The 17,093-nt window shown below is 46.2% G+C and overlaps 3 protein-coding genes across 6 annotated transcripts in view; 2 read left to right on the forward strand and 1 right to left on the reverse strand.

Annotated features, from left to right (window-relative positions):
- Dnaaf4 (dynein axonemal assembly factor 4) overlaps window positions 1-5,203 on the forward strand; it is a 49,706-nt gene extending 44,503 nt beyond the window's left edge. For both annotated transcript variants that reach the window (XM_036192256.1, XM_036192257.1), the window contains exons 8-10: window positions 632-785; window positions 4,468-4,573; window positions 4,925-5,203. In XM_036192256.1, coding sequence (XP_036048149.1) covers window positions 632-785; window positions 4,468-4,573; window positions 4,925-5,040 — 376 coding nt within the window. In that variant the 3' untranslated portion in view covers window positions 5,041-5,203. The remainder of the gene's footprint in view (window positions 1-631; window positions 786-4,467; window positions 4,574-4,924) is intronic.
- A 6,373-nt stretch (window positions 5,204-11,576) lies between these two features.
- Window positions 11,577-15,456, reverse strand: C7H15orf65 (chromosome 7 C15orf65 homolog). The gene is made up of 2 exons (XM_036193424.1): window positions 15,210-15,456; window positions 11,577-12,088 (listed from the first exon to the last, which is right to left on the reverse strand). Exons 1-2 carry the CDS (start codon window positions 15,234-15,236, stop codon window positions 11,747-11,749), a joined length of 369 nt encoding a protein of 122 aa, XP_036049317.1. The 5' UTR covers window positions 15,237-15,456; the 3' UTR covers window positions 11,577-11,746.
- Window positions 15,457-15,609: 153 nt separating this feature from the next.
- Window positions 15,610-17,093, forward strand: part of Ccpg1 (cell cycle progression 1) — a 58,834-nt gene continuing 57,350 nt past the window's right edge. For 2 of the 3 annotated variants that reach the window (XM_036192637.1, XM_036192640.1), the window contains exon 1: window positions 15,611-15,757. The gene's annotated coding sequence lies outside the window, so the exon portion shown is untranslated. Of the gene's footprint in view, window positions 15,758-17,093 lie in introns of all 3 variants that reach the window. The other variant, XM_036192639.1, reaches the window with a different exon arrangement.

Here is a 17,093-nt window from a genome sequence, read left to right on the forward strand (position 1 = left end):
CTCAGTCTGTGGAACAGCTGGGATGACAGGTCTGCACCTCAGGCTGCTTGATACTGGCTCTTTGTTGAAGGTAAGTTGACATGTGTCAAGCTCAGAGCAGCTTTGCCGTGTCATGAAGTGCTGTTTCCTGTTTCTCGTTCCTGCTCTGTTCTCACTGCACTGGCTTTAATGTAACTAGTTTCTCTTGTGGTTAAAGATGATCATCTATCTGCTCTGTGTGCTTTCCTTATACATATCCAGCAGGGGGAGAAGTTTTACCAACATTCACTCTCCAACTTGAGACCAAAATCACCAGCTTCATTGAGGCCCCTGTAAGCCCCTTTCCCATCCCTAAACAAATCACTGATTCAAGGAAGGTAGACATACACTTGCTGCACTAAACCACTGATGACGGACTGGGGGTTGCGGGGGGTGGGTGGTGGGTGGGGGTGGGTGGTGGGGGGATCCGTCCTATTCAAGGCACATGCTTGAAGTATGTAGAGAAAGGGAGCTTGTGCAGCAGGCGGCCTCCACCAGACAGGGAATAAATAAGGGGGCAGTAAGCCATCTGTCTGGCTGCCAAGGAGGGTAGATGTTATTTCTCCATGTCTGCTTCGATGTTAAGTTGGCCTTTTTCTTTTTGTCTCATTAGTAAATTGTTCGCAACAGAAAACTACCTGGCAGCGGTTGATGCATATAATTTAGCCATACGACTGAACAGAAAGATTCCATTATTGTATCTGAATCGGGCTGCTTGCCACCTCAAACTGAGGAACTTACACAAGGCCATTGAGGACTCATCTAAGGTATGTATACTCCTCCGATGGGTGTGTTGTGTGTATGTTCATATACTTCTTGCTTAATTTAAAAACATGATGCTTTAAAATTATCCCGGAGAGCCAGATGTGGTGGCTCCTCAAGAGATTGAAGGAAGATCCCTGAGTTCAAAGCCAACGTGGATTAGACAGCAAGTTCCAGGTCAGGCCAGGTTACAAAATGAGACTCTGTCTTAAAAGATCAAAGTAACCAGCACTTGGGAGGCAGAGGCAGTTGGATCTCTGAGTTCGAGGCCAGCCTGGTCTCCAAAGCGAGTTCCAGGAAAGGCACAAAGCTACACAGAGAAACCCTGTCTCGAAAAAGAAAAAAAAAAAAAAAAAATTCTGTTGCTACTTCATAACTGTAATTTTGCTACTGTTACTGTTATAAATTGTAATGTAAATGTCATTAATGGCGCAAACCATTATGGTGGTGCGCCACCACCGCCCAGCTGCAACAGAATTTTATGGTTCGGGGTCACCACAACACTAGAAGCTGTACTGAAGGGTCACGGCATTAGGATGGTTGAGAACACTGCTCTAGGACTTGTACTTAGCTTAGTAGTAGAGCATCTGCTTAGCTAGTGTGAGGCGCTGGGTTCTCTACTCAGTACCCTCCCCCAGAAGTGAGGTGCTAAGCCCCTTTGCCTGCTCTACCGTTGAGTTCTGGGTCTAGTACTCCTTTTCCTTTTTATTTGTTCTACGTGGAGTATAATCTGCAACAGCTGTGTTTTCTGTTTCCAGAGAGTGAGCTTGTTAAGTATGTAGTGAGCAAAGTTGAAGAACAATCAGCAAGTGGCAGATAGGAAGCGAAGCGGCAAATGGTAAAACATCTTTAAGTTAGGTGCTGACAACATCCAGCAGCGAGGACTGGGCAAGTCCTGCTGGGGTCCCGATAGAGAGGTTCCCAGGCAGAGCAAAGAGTTCGCTTCATGAATGAGCCTCCGGCTCCTCCTTCCCACTGCAAGCATTTTTATACTGTATGATAAACAATCGTAACCTCTGCTGTTCTCAGGGGTGTCATGTTTTTAATAACACCCTTGCCTCTTAGCTGTTTCCCTCTTTTCCTGTCGTAGGAAGCCAGGGGGCAACCTGACCTAGGACGTGGAGTTTTGGAAGATCTTGAAATAAACATGCTTGAGTCAGCTCTCAATAAGCACAAATAATACTGACTAGAATTTACCAATATAACTTATATTTCAGGTCTAGCTTGCCTGAGCTAAAGTTGAACAGGCCTTGAATTTGCCATTCTGTGCCTTAGCCTCCCTAGTTAGCTGGAATTATAGGCATGTGTCCGCAGGCCCAGCAGTTTGATTTGTTTGTATTTTTAGGTTTTATTCATGTTTTTGAGATAGGGTCTCATGGCCTGGAATACTGTATGTAGAGAAGGAGGGCTATGCTCTCCTGATCCTCACAAGTGCTGGGATTGCAGGCCTGTGACCACACCCAGCTCAGTAATGCTCCAGGCACAGGAATTAGAGGCGTAAACCATTATGTCTTACTGATATCTGCTTTGAAGTTAGAATTTAGAATTTTCACTGGTTTTGCTCAGACTTAATTTTATGTCTGTCTGTTCTTTGTTTTATCCACACAGTATGTGTGTGGATATCTGTGAATGTGTGTGTACAGGCATGTGTAGTGTGTGGATGTGTGTGTGCAGACATGTGTAGTGTGTGAATGTGTGTGTGCAGGCATGTGTAGTGTGTGAATGTGTGTGTGCAGGCATGTGTAGTATGTGGATATATGTGTGCAGGCATGTGTAGTGATAAGAGGCCAGTCTTGGTATTCTTCTTCAGGCACTGTTCACATTATTTTATTTTTTAGGCATTTATTTTATTTATTTTTTTTGTATTTTTTATTTTAAATATATTTATTTATTAATTAATTTTTTTTCATTTTACATACCAACCCCATTTCCCCCTCCCTCACCTTCTCCCGCCTCCTCACCTCCCTCCCACTCTACCCCCATCCATTCCTCAGAGTGGGTAAGGCTTCCCATGGTAGTCAACAAAGTCTGGCATACCAAGTTGAAGGAGAGCCTAGCCCCTCCCCATTGTATCAAGGCTGAGCAAGGTATCCCACCACAGGGAATGGGCTCCAAAAAGCCAGTTCATGCACCTAGGATAAGTCCTGGCCCTGTTGCCAGGGACCCCACTAACAGATCAAGCCACACAACTGTCACCCACAGTCAGCAGGCCTAGTTCAGTCCCATGCAGGTTCCCGAGCTGTCAGTCCAAAGTCAGTGAGCTTCAACTAGCACTGGTCAGCTGTCTCTGTGGGTTTCCCCATCATGATCTTGACCCCCTCTTCTTTTTTTTTTGAATGCTCAATGTCATTTATTGAAGGAGGGAGGAGGTCTTAAATACAGGCTTACAGCACAGTGGGAGAACCCCGGAGGGCAGAAGTTTGCTTCTGATTTTTTTTTTTTTTTTTTTTTTGAGCTGAGGATTGAACCCCAAGCCTTGAGCTTGCTAGGCCAGCACTCTACCACTGAGCTAAATCCCCAACCCTGCTTCTGATGTTTTACAATCTTGCATTTAAGCTGTTAACGCCCAATATACTGGATACACAGACAAGGAGCTTCTCTTAAGCATTCAGGAGGGTGGAATCTTGCAGGGAATTAGCATAGGGAGGATATCAAGGTCAGGTCAGCAATCAAAGCAACAGTTACCGAAAACGGGGGCCAGGGCCCTACAGGTCCACCCCTTTTACTAAAAAATGAGCTTCTGACTTAGGTTGTGTGGGACGTCAGCAGGTCACCTTACCCGTCATGGAGACACCTGTCCAGGCCACACAGGCTTTCTGTCTTAGGTTGGTGAGCACCCCCCCCAGGCATTACCGGTCTCTGAATACTCATTATCATACAGGCTCAATCATGTGAGAGCTGCAGAGTTAACTGTTGCCAAAGATCTCTAACTGGCTCTGGGCTTGTAATCTGTGTGTTCAACACAGAAAAGACCAACAGAAATCTTAACCCACCCAAAGCTGGTAGGCTTAGGCATTTATTTTTGATTATGTGTTTGTGTGTATGGTATGTGTAACTGTGGGTATTTGCACAGTTGTCCTTGGAATCTAGAGGAGGACACTGGATCTCCTGGATCTGAAGTTATAGACAGTAGTGAGCTGCCTAATATGAGTACTGGGAACTAAACTAAGGTCCTCTGGAAGAGCAGCAAGTGTTCTTAGCTCTTAACCCATCTTTCTAGCCCCACACTTGCATTTGTGTGTGTGAGTTGTTTTTTTTTTTTAACTTAATTAAAATATTATATCATTTCCCCACTCCTCCCTTCAGGGTCCCATGTCCACCCATATCTACCCCCACCATGTCCATGTCCACCCATATCTATCCCCCACCATGTTCATGTCCACCTATATCTACCCCCACCATGTTCATGGTCTCTTTTTTAAAATTATTACTCCTCACCTTTTTTTTTTTTTTAAGCAGAGTCTCTCGCTGGGATCAGGCCTTGCTGATTCAGCTAGGCTGGCTAGCCTGTCAAGCAGCCCCAGGAATCCTCTGTGTCTGCTGCCCCAGAACTGACATTAGTATGTCCCACTGTGCATGGAGTTTTATGTGGATGTTGGGGTTTGAACACAGGTCTCCATGCTTACAGAGCAAGCACTTTACCCACTGATCGGCTCCCTAACACTAATTATATATATTGTTTAAAAGGCAATAGAACTATTGACACCACCTGTTTCCGACAATGCCAATGCAAGAATGAAGGCCCATGTCCGACGAGGTACAGCATTCTGTCAACTAGAATTATATGTTGAAGGTAAGAGATTGATGGGGGTGTGGTGCAGCTGTGAGCAGAGTAATAGCCTCACATGCACAAGGCCTGTGTTAGATCCTTGATACCATAGACACTGTGTGTAGTGGCACACACACCTGCAATGCCAGCATTTGGGAGGTGGAGGCAGGAGATCAGAAGTTCAAGGTTGTCTTTTGTTACCAATCAAGTTCAAAGTCTGCTGAGCTACATACAGGAGACCCTATCTCAAAAAAAACAAAAACAAACAAAAAAAAACAAACAAACAAACAAACAAAAAAAACAAGGAGTTGTCTAGATAACACAGGTACTTAAGAAATACTTGCTTTATTGATTACCATTGATGTGTCGATACAGGCTTGCAAGATTATGAAGCTGCACTTAGGATCGACCCAGCCAACGCAGTTGTACAAAACGATGCGGAGAAGATTCGGAATATAATTCAAGGGACAGCGTTGAAGTCTCATGACTAGAAGTGGCTAGGCACAGGAGTCACTGTAGTGCTCCATCACCGTGAAGAGCAAAGTGCTTGCAATCCTTTGGAAAGGCAGTGCCGAAGAACCATTTCCAGAGCGAGAATGGCCTGTCTCTCACCACCTTTGATCCCAGCACTGGGAGGCAGAGGCAGGTGGGCTCTGTGAGTTTACGGCCAGCCTGGGCTACACAGGGAGACAGACCCTGTTTCACAGCACAGAACTAAACAGAGAGAATGGGCTGCTCTAATTCTTGGTCTTAGCACAGGGCTTGGGCTTCCATGTTGCTGTCCTGAACTCTCCTTGCTCTTGTTATTAAGCTGTTGCTTGGGGCGGTTTCCAGGATACTACTGAGGACTCAACAGAATAGAGTTTCCACATTAAAGATTGTACTTACAAAGTTTTTATTGTATTAAATATAGTATTTCATTCTGAATGACTGGCTTTGGTATACTATACATAGACAATTTTTAGTCATTTACAAATACACAGGACCATTTTTTCTTTATACTGTTTGTTGAGGTTAGATAAGTTAGAGTGTGGTGTTGTGTTGCATACTAACCCTGGGTCTGATAGGCAAAAGGATGCAGAATTCCAGGCCAGCCTGGGCTATATATAGTGAGACTATCTCAAGAAAAAGTGAAGGATCAAACAAGTTACTAGTTACTATGAAAACTTATTTATCTATTTTTATTTACTTTTATATCTGTGGGTGTTTTGCCTGTAAGAATGTGCACCACTGGTGTATGTAGTACCTGCAGAGGCCAGAGGCATCAGATATTTTGGAACTGGAGTTACAGATAGTTGCGAACTGTCATGTGGTTGCTGGGTATTGAACCCAGGTCCTCTGGAAGAGCAGTCAATGCTCTTAACCACTGAGCCATCTCTCGAGTTCCAAAACCTTATTTTGAACTTAGTTATAGACTGTTTTTGAAAACAAAACTGAGCAGAGTCTTGTGTATGCCCTTAGTCCCAGCCCTCCCCAGTAAGAGACAGGATGAAGGGATTGGGGATTTAGCTCAGTGGATTTAGCAAGTGCAAGGCCCTGAGTTCAGTCCTCAGCTCTGGAAAAAAAAAAAAAAAAGAGACAGGATGAAGATGCTCACTTCTCAAAACAAAACAAAAACAAAAAACAACAGAGTAACCAAGGGGCAGGAGAGGTAGAGCTTAGTGGTTAAGAACACGTGCAGCTTCTCCAGAAGCCTCAAGTTCAATTCTCAACTCCCATATTGGGTGTTTCACAACCACTTGGAACTCCAGTTCAGAGGATCTGATGCCTTCTTTCTGTTGGCCTCCTTGAGCACAAAATCACATGGTACACACACACACACACACACACACACACACACACACACAAAATAAAGATAAATTTTAAAAAATTCATCCCAACAATAGTTAAAACAAATTTAGTTTGTAGATTTTGATGTTTTGAGACAGAGTCTTGCTTTGTAGCTCAGGCTGGCCTAGAACTCATGGTGGTCCTCCTATTTCATCATTACCAATACTAGGTTTAGAACCTAGAACCTGGTGGGGTATGATGAGTCACACCTTTAAGCTTGGGAGGCTGAGGCAGAAAGATCCTCACAAGTTTGAGGCCAAGCCTGGGCATTGTTAGAGACTGTCTCAGAAACAAACGAGCAAAACCACACAAAACAATCAAAACAAAACTGGGAAAAATGAAAATAAAAAAGTATGTGACACTGGGCAGTGGTGGCGCACACCTTTAATCCCAGCAACTCAGGAGGCAGAGGCAGGGGGATCTCTGTGAGTCTGAGGCCAGCCTGGGCTACAGAGACTGTTACATAGAGAAACTTCATCTTGGAACACCAAAAAAAAAAAAAAAGAGAGAGAGAAAGAAAAAGAAAAAAAAAAGTGTGTGTCACTATACACTTTACCCGGCTAGTTAACAGATGGCTTTTTTTCTTTGAGACAGGGTCTCACTTTGCAGTCCAGATTGGCTTGGAACTCACTATATAAATCTAGGCTGGGCCAGGCGGTGGTGGCACACGCCTGTAATCCCAGCACTTGGGAGGCAGAGGCAGGTGGATCTCTGTGAGGTCGAGGCCAGCCTGGTCTACAGAGCTAGTCCAGGACAGGCTCCAAAGCTACAGAGAAACCCTGTCTTGAAACCCCCCCCCCCCAAAAAAAAAAATCTAGGCTGGCCTCAAACTTAGGACGATCCCCTGCCTCAGCTTCCTTAGTGCTGAGTCCCTGTGCTCAGCTTAGTTCACAGGTCTTGATTTTTGTGACTCTAGAATCTTGAAACACTTCACTCCAAAAGTAGAATCTGCTGGGCAGGGGGAGCTGAGAGAGAATTGGGAAAGACAGAAACAAGATCAGGTTGGTCCAACAGGATGATTTTTCTTGAAGGGTGAGAACAGAGACAAAACGCAAATGACTGGTTCTTGACCTCAGGTCACTTCAGCTCCTTGCTTTGTGGGGACTAAAATGAAGGCTTCCCGATCACACCAACAGGAGGGCACAGGTTTGGGACCACAGTCTCTTCCTCCTGACAGTCAGATGAGTTTCGAGTGGCTACAGAGTGGAGTTTTGGTACAGGAGTTTCTGCTTTGATTTTAGGTCTAGCCTGTTGGAGTCTAGAGCAGGAACACAGCCCACAGCAGGGGTCTCCTGTGATCTGTCTTCTTTCTCAGTCTGAAGACAGGGCCTGCACAGGGCCTCCTGCAGGCTAATCAAGCACTCTAAGAGCAGGCTAGGTCCCTAACCCCTATCATTTTTCTGTAATACTGTATTATACAAATATCAATCGTATTGCACAACACTGTCTTGAGGAAAAGTTTTCTAGTCAAATTGTATTCTTGTATCATCGAATAAGCCAGAGGATTTAAAAAAAGACAACAAAGAGCGGCTGTCAGCCTAGCATGGATTGTCTACCAGCTAACAGCATGGTGTGTTCTGCTACTCACAAGGTAAGGTACAGCTGTGTGCTGAAGGGTCCCTGCAGAGTCCTGGCCCATCTCCGGCAGCAAGTCACACTGGCTGAGCCCAGGAGACCCTAAAGAGTACTGACCACTGGTAAAATCACAGGAGGGCTTCCTCGCTTGAAGACCCTCCCTCTCACCCTCAGAGTTCTTCAGCACATCTGTATTCCTCTGCTGCGAAAGAGCCATCCTGCAGAAGCCTGTGCTCTCCACTCAGTCCTCCACGTCCCCACGAGAGACTACGTCTTATACCGGGTGTGGCTGTGCACACTTGGAATCTGAACATGGCCCTGAGTGCAGACCCTACCTCAGCTGAGGGGGTGGGGACAGAGATGGAGAGGCTAAATAGTAAAATGGAATCACTGACTCGCTCCCAGTACAATTCAGTCTCCAAACCTACACTAACTTACTGACCTTCCCATAAATCAGCGGATGGAGGACTGGAAAGCATAATGAATCTAGACCCCAACTGACCTGCTACTCAGACCTTACCATAGGCAAGGAAGCAGCCATTTTGCCCAAGTGGCTAGTTTCAATCTATGTGCTCAGGGATTGCCTCTGCTTTAATCTGTTAGCTTTTTTTTTTTTTTTTTTTTTGAGAGGGTGGTGGTTGCCAGTACAAAGAACCAGACACAGGGCCTCATACATGCTGGGCATTCGTCCTGCTGCTGAGTCCTATCCTCAGCCTCTGGTTTATCCTTACATAAAATAAGTAGTTTGAGATCACTTGATGTTATCTTACCAGTTATTTTATTCCATCTTTATTGTCTTACAGGGAAAATAACTGTGGAGGTGATGAGTGGAGTTTTGTTTTGTTTCATTTTGTATTTGTGTGTGTGTGTGGATATATGTATGTCCATTCATATATGCATATGTGTGTGTATATATGTGGAAGCCGGAAGTGGATATTGAGTGTTGGCTTCAATAGCTCTCTACCTTCTTTTTTTGAAACAGGATCTCTCATTAACCTGGAGTTCATTGATTTGACTAGATAGACTAGCTGGGGATCTACCAGTCCACCGCCTACACCCCAGTGATGGGGCGACAGGCCTGTACTGCCATATTGGCTTTTGCATGGATTCTGGTGATCAAAACTCGGGTCTTTCTGTGTGTGTGTGTGTGTGTGTGTGTGTGTGTGTGTGTGTGTGTGTGTGTACATGCACGCAGGTGCACTCAAGAGCAACCCAGGTCAAAAGAAGACAGCTTGTAGGAGCCAGTTCTCCCCTTTCACTGTGTAGGTTCAAGTTCCAGCGCCTTTACTTGATGAACCATCTCATTGGCCCGTCTGTATTCGTTTTTGTGGGACTGCCTTGGTAGAAGCTATGTGTTTGTCTTAGTTTGGGGTTTATTATTGCTGTGAAGAGACACCATGACCATGGCAACTTTCATAAAGGAAACATTTAATTGAGGGTGGCTTGCTTACAGTTTCAGAGGTTTGGTCCATTATGATCATGACAGGGACCATGGCAGGATGCAGGCAGACATGGTGCTGAAGCTGAGATTGCTACATCTTGCAGATAACAGGAAGTCAGCTGTCACACTGAGTGAAGCTTGAAAAAAGAGTCCTCAAAGCCCGCCTCCACAGTGACACACTTCCTCCAACAAGGCTATACCTCCTAATAGTGCCAATCTTTTGGGGGGGCATTTTCTTTCAAAACCATCATAGTATCGCAGGCTGGTCTTGAATTCATGGCAATACTCCTGCCTCAGCCTTCCAAGGATTGGGATTACAGTTGTGGGCATAGCTAAATTGTGATATATATTATTTCTTATGTTTGGCTTTTTCTTTTTTTTTTTTTCAAGATATGGTTTCTCTGTGTTGTTTTGGTGCCTGTCCTGAATCTCACTCTGTAGACCAGGCTGCCCTTGAACTCACCGAGATCCACCTGGCTCTGCTTCCCAAGTGCTGGGATTACAGGCGTGCACTGCCACCACCGCCTGGCTGTGTTTGGCTTTTTTGAGGTAGGGCCTCACTCTGTAGTACTGGCTGGCTAGGAATTCACTTTGTAACCTCGCTGGCCACAAATTTGCAGTCCTCTTGCCTCAAACTCTCAAATGCTGAACTTATGTGAGCCACTAGGCCAGGCTCCTATGTTCCTCTGTCTTAGTATACTTAGTACTGAGTGTCAGGATGGCAGTTCCTTGCAGCTAGTGGGGTGCGTGTACTCTGGGCATGCTAGCCAAGCACTCCTTGTTATTTATTAAGCGGTGCTGTTTACCATGCCAGAGAAGCCATGAGGCACAACAAAACCCACTTTAAGAGTTTGTTAAGGGAAGGGAATAGAAAGGGTGTGTATAGGCCTATGGAATGACCGTGCTGGAAGAGAGAGAAGGAATAGGTGGAACCCGCTTTTATAAGTCCCCCCCCCCCCATGTGCATATGGGCTTATGTAGCTATGCCTCACATACACATAGATTATGTGACACAGCTCATGGATTACGTAGGATGTAAGGCCCTTGGATGACTAATCATCTTGCTGGGCTACTGGACAGCACTTCTAGCTGGGGGAGTAGCTAGGAATTCCAACACTCCTACCAACTAGGCCAAACGCCTAGCCTGAGATCGTTTATTCTTGAGCTTAATAGGAGTGATCATAGCCCAAAAACAATGATTCAAGTGCCCCCTAATAACATGCTCCAATGTGAAAATAATTTGAAGTTTTTAGTTACAAAATGAAAAAAAGCCACAAATCCAGGCACTTTTCAGTTCATTGGTGGGAATAGTCAGGTCACATTAAATCAAGGAAAACTATGGACCTTAGGTGCTGTCTGAAACATTCTTAGCTGCTGGGTTGTTGGAAGCCACTGGTCTGCCAAGTAAATGCATTCCAAAGGTTCTGCCTCATAATCACAGGACGCCAGGTCAGATAGAGCTGGGATGAGTGGCTAGTTAGGGGACTAGAGATAGCCCCAAAGATTGTTTCTAGATCTGTAACATTCCAACTGAACCAACATTTAAAATCATTTTAACCGAGGGGGGGGGGGGGGGCTTCCTGGGAACTTCAGCTCACATAGTTGTTTGAGGCAAGGTCTCACTGAATTGACTATGCTAACTTTGAACTTCCTATTCCTTTGCCTCAGCCTCCTGAGTGGTTGTTATAGGCCTGTGCCACCAGTCCTGACTGTATTTGGGTTTTGGTAGTGTAGGGATAGGTGGGCTTATTATAAAGTGGGATACCCTCAAGTGGTTTTTGTTGTTGTTTTGGAAAGAGTTTTACTATGTAGCCCAGGTTGGCCCTGAAATTCTGGTCTTCATGCATAAGTTTGCAGAGTATTTAGGGTACAAGTGTTCCCCAGCATGCCTAGCTTTGAACACTTTTAAGATAGATTTTTTTGATTTTCTTTTTAAATTGTGTGTGTGTTGGTAGTATTGGTGAGTGCAGATGCCTTCAGAGGCCAGAGGCATGGAATTTCCGGGGTGCTGGGGTTATAGGAGCTATCCCTTTAAGTCTGCGGTCTTAACTGCTGAGCCATCTTCCCACCCCAAACAGTGTCTGTATGGCAGGGTGTGGTGGTTTACCATGGAGAGTTCTAGGCTAGCTGGGCTGCACAGCAAGACCCCTTTTCTAAAATAAATGAATGAAGTCACTGTCATTAAGTTATCAGTTACATTTTTTATTTCTTAAAAGTATTTTTAGAACATGTATTCATATCTTTTTGTTAAAAGTTGTTAAATCTTTTCATGTTAAAAAATGAGGTATTCTAGACTTAAAAACTAACATTCTTGAGGACAATTTATCTTCAGGTGTCAGGAGGGTGTGTTCTCATAGAGTATGTTGGAAATTAGGAAAATCGATGGTTCTGGTTCTGTCGGGGGCAGTATTTAGGCTGTTGTTTTGATAAAACCCGGTTGCTCTGATGTGACTGGAGAACACTTGCTCCTTTGGAGTGTACTTGCAGGGAAAGAAATGGGGCCTGGGTGAGAATGCACCATACTGGCTGGAATTGGTTTTGTACATGATCATCTGTGGTTTGGACAGTGACGTGGTTGTGTGGAGTGTCTTAGGATCCAACATACAGGAAAACACAGGGTTGCCAGGGTTCACACATGGAGTTGGTGGTTCAGGTTTCATTTCTTCATCTGAAGTCAAAATACTTTTCTTATCCTAAAGGGCACATAAAACCATCCTCAGTTACCCAGGAGCAGACTTAGGCCTGTTCCCCTCACCCTTCACCTTTTCATATCCTCTTTTCCTAGCATGCCTTCCTTTCCTTCTCTCTCTCTCTCTCTCTCTCTCTCTCTCTCTCTCTCTCTCTCTTGATAGGGTTTTACTATGTAGCCTTTGCTATCCTTGAGCTTACTATGTAGACTAAGCTATTCTGGAACTCACACAGTTCTGTCTGCCTCTCTAGTGCTGGGATTAAAGTCTAGGGTTACCATACCTGGCTTTGTCTCTCTCTGTCTTTTAGAGAAAGGTTCTCAGGTGGCCCAGGCTAGCCTAGCACTCTATGTAACTGTAGATGACGTGAACTTTTGACCATCTTGCCTTCAACCTTCCAAGCATTAGCATCATTTCATGGGCCATCACATTTCTTTCTTTCTTTCTGTCTTTCTGTCTTTCTTTCGTTCTGTCTTTCTTTCTCTCTCTCTCTCCCTCCCTCCCTCCCTCCCTCCCTCCCTCCCTCCCTCCCTCTCTCTCTTTCTTTCTTTCTTTTCCCAGAGCTAAGGATCGAACCCAGGGCCTTGCACTTGCTAGGCAAGCGCTCTACCACTGAGCTAAATCCCCAACCCCACATCTGGTTACATTTTACTTAATCTTTTAAATCCTTTGGCTACTGAAACTTAAAAAGCCACCGAATTACAGACTTTGCTGTGAAGTCATCTATCGAGGCCTGTCCCGAGCAGCCCTGGCCTATCCACCATGCACGCTGCTGTCCTTCTCTTACATGGCTCTCCCCTTCTTAGTATCTGTGCTGTAACCTACAAACCCCGCAGTGGCTTCCTCATAACTCCAGCCTTGCTTTATACTTAATGCCCGAGTCTGTTTCCATCAGTCAATAATCTTTCTCACTCAAAAGACTTCTGGAAAGCACTCATGCTGCTTAACATGGTAGAGGGGTACTGTCTACCAATGTTGCTGACACTCCATCATTTCCTGGTTCTTTGAAACACAATTTCATTCTGTAGCCCAGACTGGCTTTGAACTCAAGGAACAACTTCTGCCTCAGCTTCCTGAGTGCTGGAGTGGCAGGCTTTGTGCCACCATGCTTGGCTGCGAAATTCCCGTACTAGCTCCATCACATTTTTATTTTATAAACCTACACAGTTAAAAATGAGGCAGTAGCATAGTGTGGTTTAATACTGTGAACTGATATTCTCCAAAGAGGTACTGGGGTTACAGAGTTAGCCACCACTCCTGGCTGTTTTTCTTACTTTACTGATAAGCATAAGGCAGGGTTGGCTCTGGTGTAGCACATGTACACCCTTTAATCACAGCACATGGGGGGCAGAGGCAGGCAGGGCTCTGAGTTCAAGGCCAGCCTGGTCTACAGAGCAAGCTCCAGGTAGCCAAGGATGGCTACATAGAGAAACCCTGCTAGGATAACAAAAACAAAAACAAAATTTGCAAATTTAGGGGCTGAGGATGTGGCTTAGTTGGTAGCATACTTGTCTAACAAATATATAAAGAGGCCCTGGGGTCTATCTGCAGTACCACATGAACAGGGCATGATAGGTCGTCCTACCTGTAATCCCACAGAGGATCAGAAGGGTCATCCAAAGTTACAAAAGGGGAGAGGGCATCCTCAGATACAGGAGGCTCGGTCTCAGGAAAAAAAAAATCTAGAAACTGGAATACTAGAAGAGTGTGGTTTAAGGCAGAAACTTCCATCTAGATGTGACCCACTTAAAAATGGCTAAAAACATCAACAAAACCCAACAAAACAAACCACAGATTTTGTGCTCACCTGAAGGAAAATTGACTATAAACATTAAAATGCTGGATAAATGGGTTTTTTTGAGACAGGTCCCAATAATTACTTGGCCCCAAACTCCTGGCAATCCTCCTGCTTAGCCTCTATAGTGCTGGGATTCTAGGTCTGGGCCACCATGCCTAGCCATACCACGGGCTCTCACTGGTTATTACTATTCACTTCAGTTAATGAGGACTCCAGTTTTCACCAACTCACCCTTGCTACTGCTGACACTAAAACTTAATCCCCTTCCGCTCCAGATTTAATAATTTTTTAAAAGTCATTCGAATAATGCAAATCACTGGATGATTTATCTACTATCAAATCAGGGGATGATGCTATCGACTTACATCTTTTAGATCTCCATTGTAATCGAAGATACTTATAGCTAATCAAAGTAACTACCACTTTACCCTACTCACTGTAAAAGCAGCTTTGTTATTTGAATTTTAGCCTCTTCAAGGGTTTCTAAGAGCAGGGTGTGGTGGCTTAGGCCTGTTATCCCAATACTTGGGAAGTAGGGGCAAGAGATTATGGAGTTCAGTGTCAGCTACACAGAGGATGTGAGGTCATCTTGAGCTATGCCGAGAAGCTCTGTTTTTGTATTTTGTTTGTTTGTTTGTTTTTGGTTTTTTGAGACAGGGTTTCTCTGTGTGGCTTTGTACCTTTCCTGGAACTCAGAGAAGCTCAGTCTTAAAAAAAAAAATAGCACCCAAAACTCCTCTCTCACCCAAACAAGGGGTTGGGGATATACCTCCTTGGCAGAGTGCTTTCCTAATTGTGTGAGGCTTGAAGTTCAGTCCCTGGTTGCAACAACACAAATATCAGGTCTAATTGTGAAACCAGTTTTTGCCCAACATCAGCTACTTGAATGGCTTCCTTTATTATTTACTCATTAGCTAGGTAAGGGACAAAGGAAAGTTAGCGTTCCTCTGGTGTGAGTGCACTGCGTTCCCCCTCCCCGATCCTGGTAGACAGGGAATAGTATAAACGACATTAAAATGAAGCTAGGTTCCCCTAGCTGGGCAATGTAGTTCTGTAGTTAAGCGGTTGCCTGTCATTCACAAGGCCCTGGATGAGATCCCTACGAGTGCAAACAGACAAGAAATAAAAACCTCCCTGGTCAAAACCACCACCAGTTTGTAGTGGGTGCCGCCTTTACACCTTCAGAGCAATAATTACTCAGTGGATCGTGCATTTACACTTGTAAAAGCCTGGTGACTAACCAGGTGAGTGAGTGGGGGTAGATGGTGCCTCAAACACTATCAAAAGAATTTGACTTTCAAAAGCGTCTAGCCTTCCGCCCAAACCCACCAAGCCGCAGTCGGTCTGACACTCCATCTTCTAAATCTCTTCTGCAAAAGCAGCTCTTTCCGGATGGCGAGAAGTCTGGCGAGGGCGCAGGGTCCGGTCTTCTCACCGAACTGACGGAAAGCAGCAGCAAGGACGAGGCCAGAACGATTCGTGTCCCATAAACTGCCAGATCTGGGGAGTGACAGAATGGTTGGAAATCTTCCGTCTTCCAGTGTGGCAGGGAGTCCCCATGGCAACCGGCTGTAGGCGTGGGAGCCCGGATGTTGTGGGGATCCGTGGTTGCCCCGCCCAGCTTCCGGCAGCTTCAGGGAGGCGGGCAGCAAGGGGCTTCGGGATTCGTAGTTCTTTCTCCCCGCCGCTGGCCTGCGGGAGGCTCAGGGGGAACTACAAGTCTCGGCATGCCTCGCGGCGCCGCGCCAGCCGCCGCTTCCCCGCTGCGGACGCCCGCGAGCAGGTTGTTGTTTTTATGAAGCGTCACTGGCGTCTAGAGCCCGGACGCCGCCACGGTGACAGCCGGCGCGGTCGGGCGGAGGAGGCGCTGCCTTCAGGTAGGTTCCCCGGGGCGCAGGTCTGGAGGAAGGGGCGGCCGCGGACTGCAGCTCGTGCCTTCGGGCGCAGCGCCGGGAGGCTGTCTTCTGGCGGTCCTCACGCGCTCGGGCGACCTCGGGTGGAGGGTGCGACCCGGCGGGCTTGCAGGCTGCAGCACCCCCGGGAGTTCCGAGCTGGGCGCCCTGGGATTCGGGTGCGGCCGCATCCACATGCTGCGATGCCGCGTGCGTCACCCTGCGGCCGCCCTGAAGTCCCAGGTGTCAGGAATAGAAAAGTGCCAGCGTGCAGCCCAGAGGTGTGTGCTCCTACTCAGCCCCAAAGCCGTCCTGCCCCGCCACCCCCCTTTTCTCTTCCTGTTCTTCACCCTTTCCGTCTTGGGCCTCCCCAGCGTTGGTTAGGCTCGCGGGCTTGTCCTCAGTAGCAGCTGCGAGTGTGCTGTGCGTGTTTACCTTTCTTTGGTCCCAACTCTGCCAGGGGCAGCGCTGGAGTTCTAACCCTCAGCTAGTTGGGCTGTTTTGTTGAGGGGTGAATTGTGCACCGCACTCCCCCACGTTTGCTCTCTTAACCATATGGAGCTGCTTGTACCCAGGATGGGCAACCAATTTATTACTCTCAATTAGTGCTTTGCGTCTTCTAGCAAGGTCACGTAATTCTTGAAATGTCAGCACTAACTAACTGTACAGTCTTAAAGCCCCTTTGGTTTTCTGAGATAGGGTTTCTCTGTAGCCCTGGCTGACCTAGAACTCGCTCTGTAAGCCAGGCTGGTCTTGAACTCAGATCTGCCTGCTTCTGACACCTGAGCTCGGGGATTAAAGGCGAGTGCCACCACCGCCCAGCTTTAAGGTCCAAATCTTAATAGGCCTCAGATTTCTTATCACGTGTAGCTGGCTTGAATAGTTTTACTATTCCGACAACTCCAGTGATGGGGGGGGGGGGGGGGGGGCGACGACGACACGGGACACTGCGGAAGTTGTGAGGTGAGTTAGTGCTGGCAAGTGCTTTTCCTTTTTTTCTTGCTGTGTACCTCAGTCTGTCCTGACACCACTTATATAGCCCAGGACATAGTAAGTTCTCTTGCTAAAGCCTCCTAAGCACTGTGGTCACGTTGGGTCCCACCAAGCCCTGCTGTTAATGCTGTTTTAACCCCTCTTACACTAAAGTTGGAATTCCAGTCAACGGTGGCACCCCAGACATTTGGAATCTGAAGCAGGAGGATGTCGTCAAGTTTGAGACCAATCTGGGCAGTATAGTGAGACCATATTCCCAAATAAAAAGGTCTGGGAATGTAAGTTTTTTGGTACAGTGCTTGTTTAATGTATGTGAGGCCCTGGGTTC

Source organism: Onychomys torridus, chromosome 7 (genome assembly GCF_903995425.1).
Source record: "Onychomys torridus chromosome 7, mOncTor1.1, whole genome shotgun sequence".
NCBI lineage: Eukaryota > Metazoa > Chordata > Mammalia > Rodentia > Cricetidae > Onychomys > Onychomys torridus.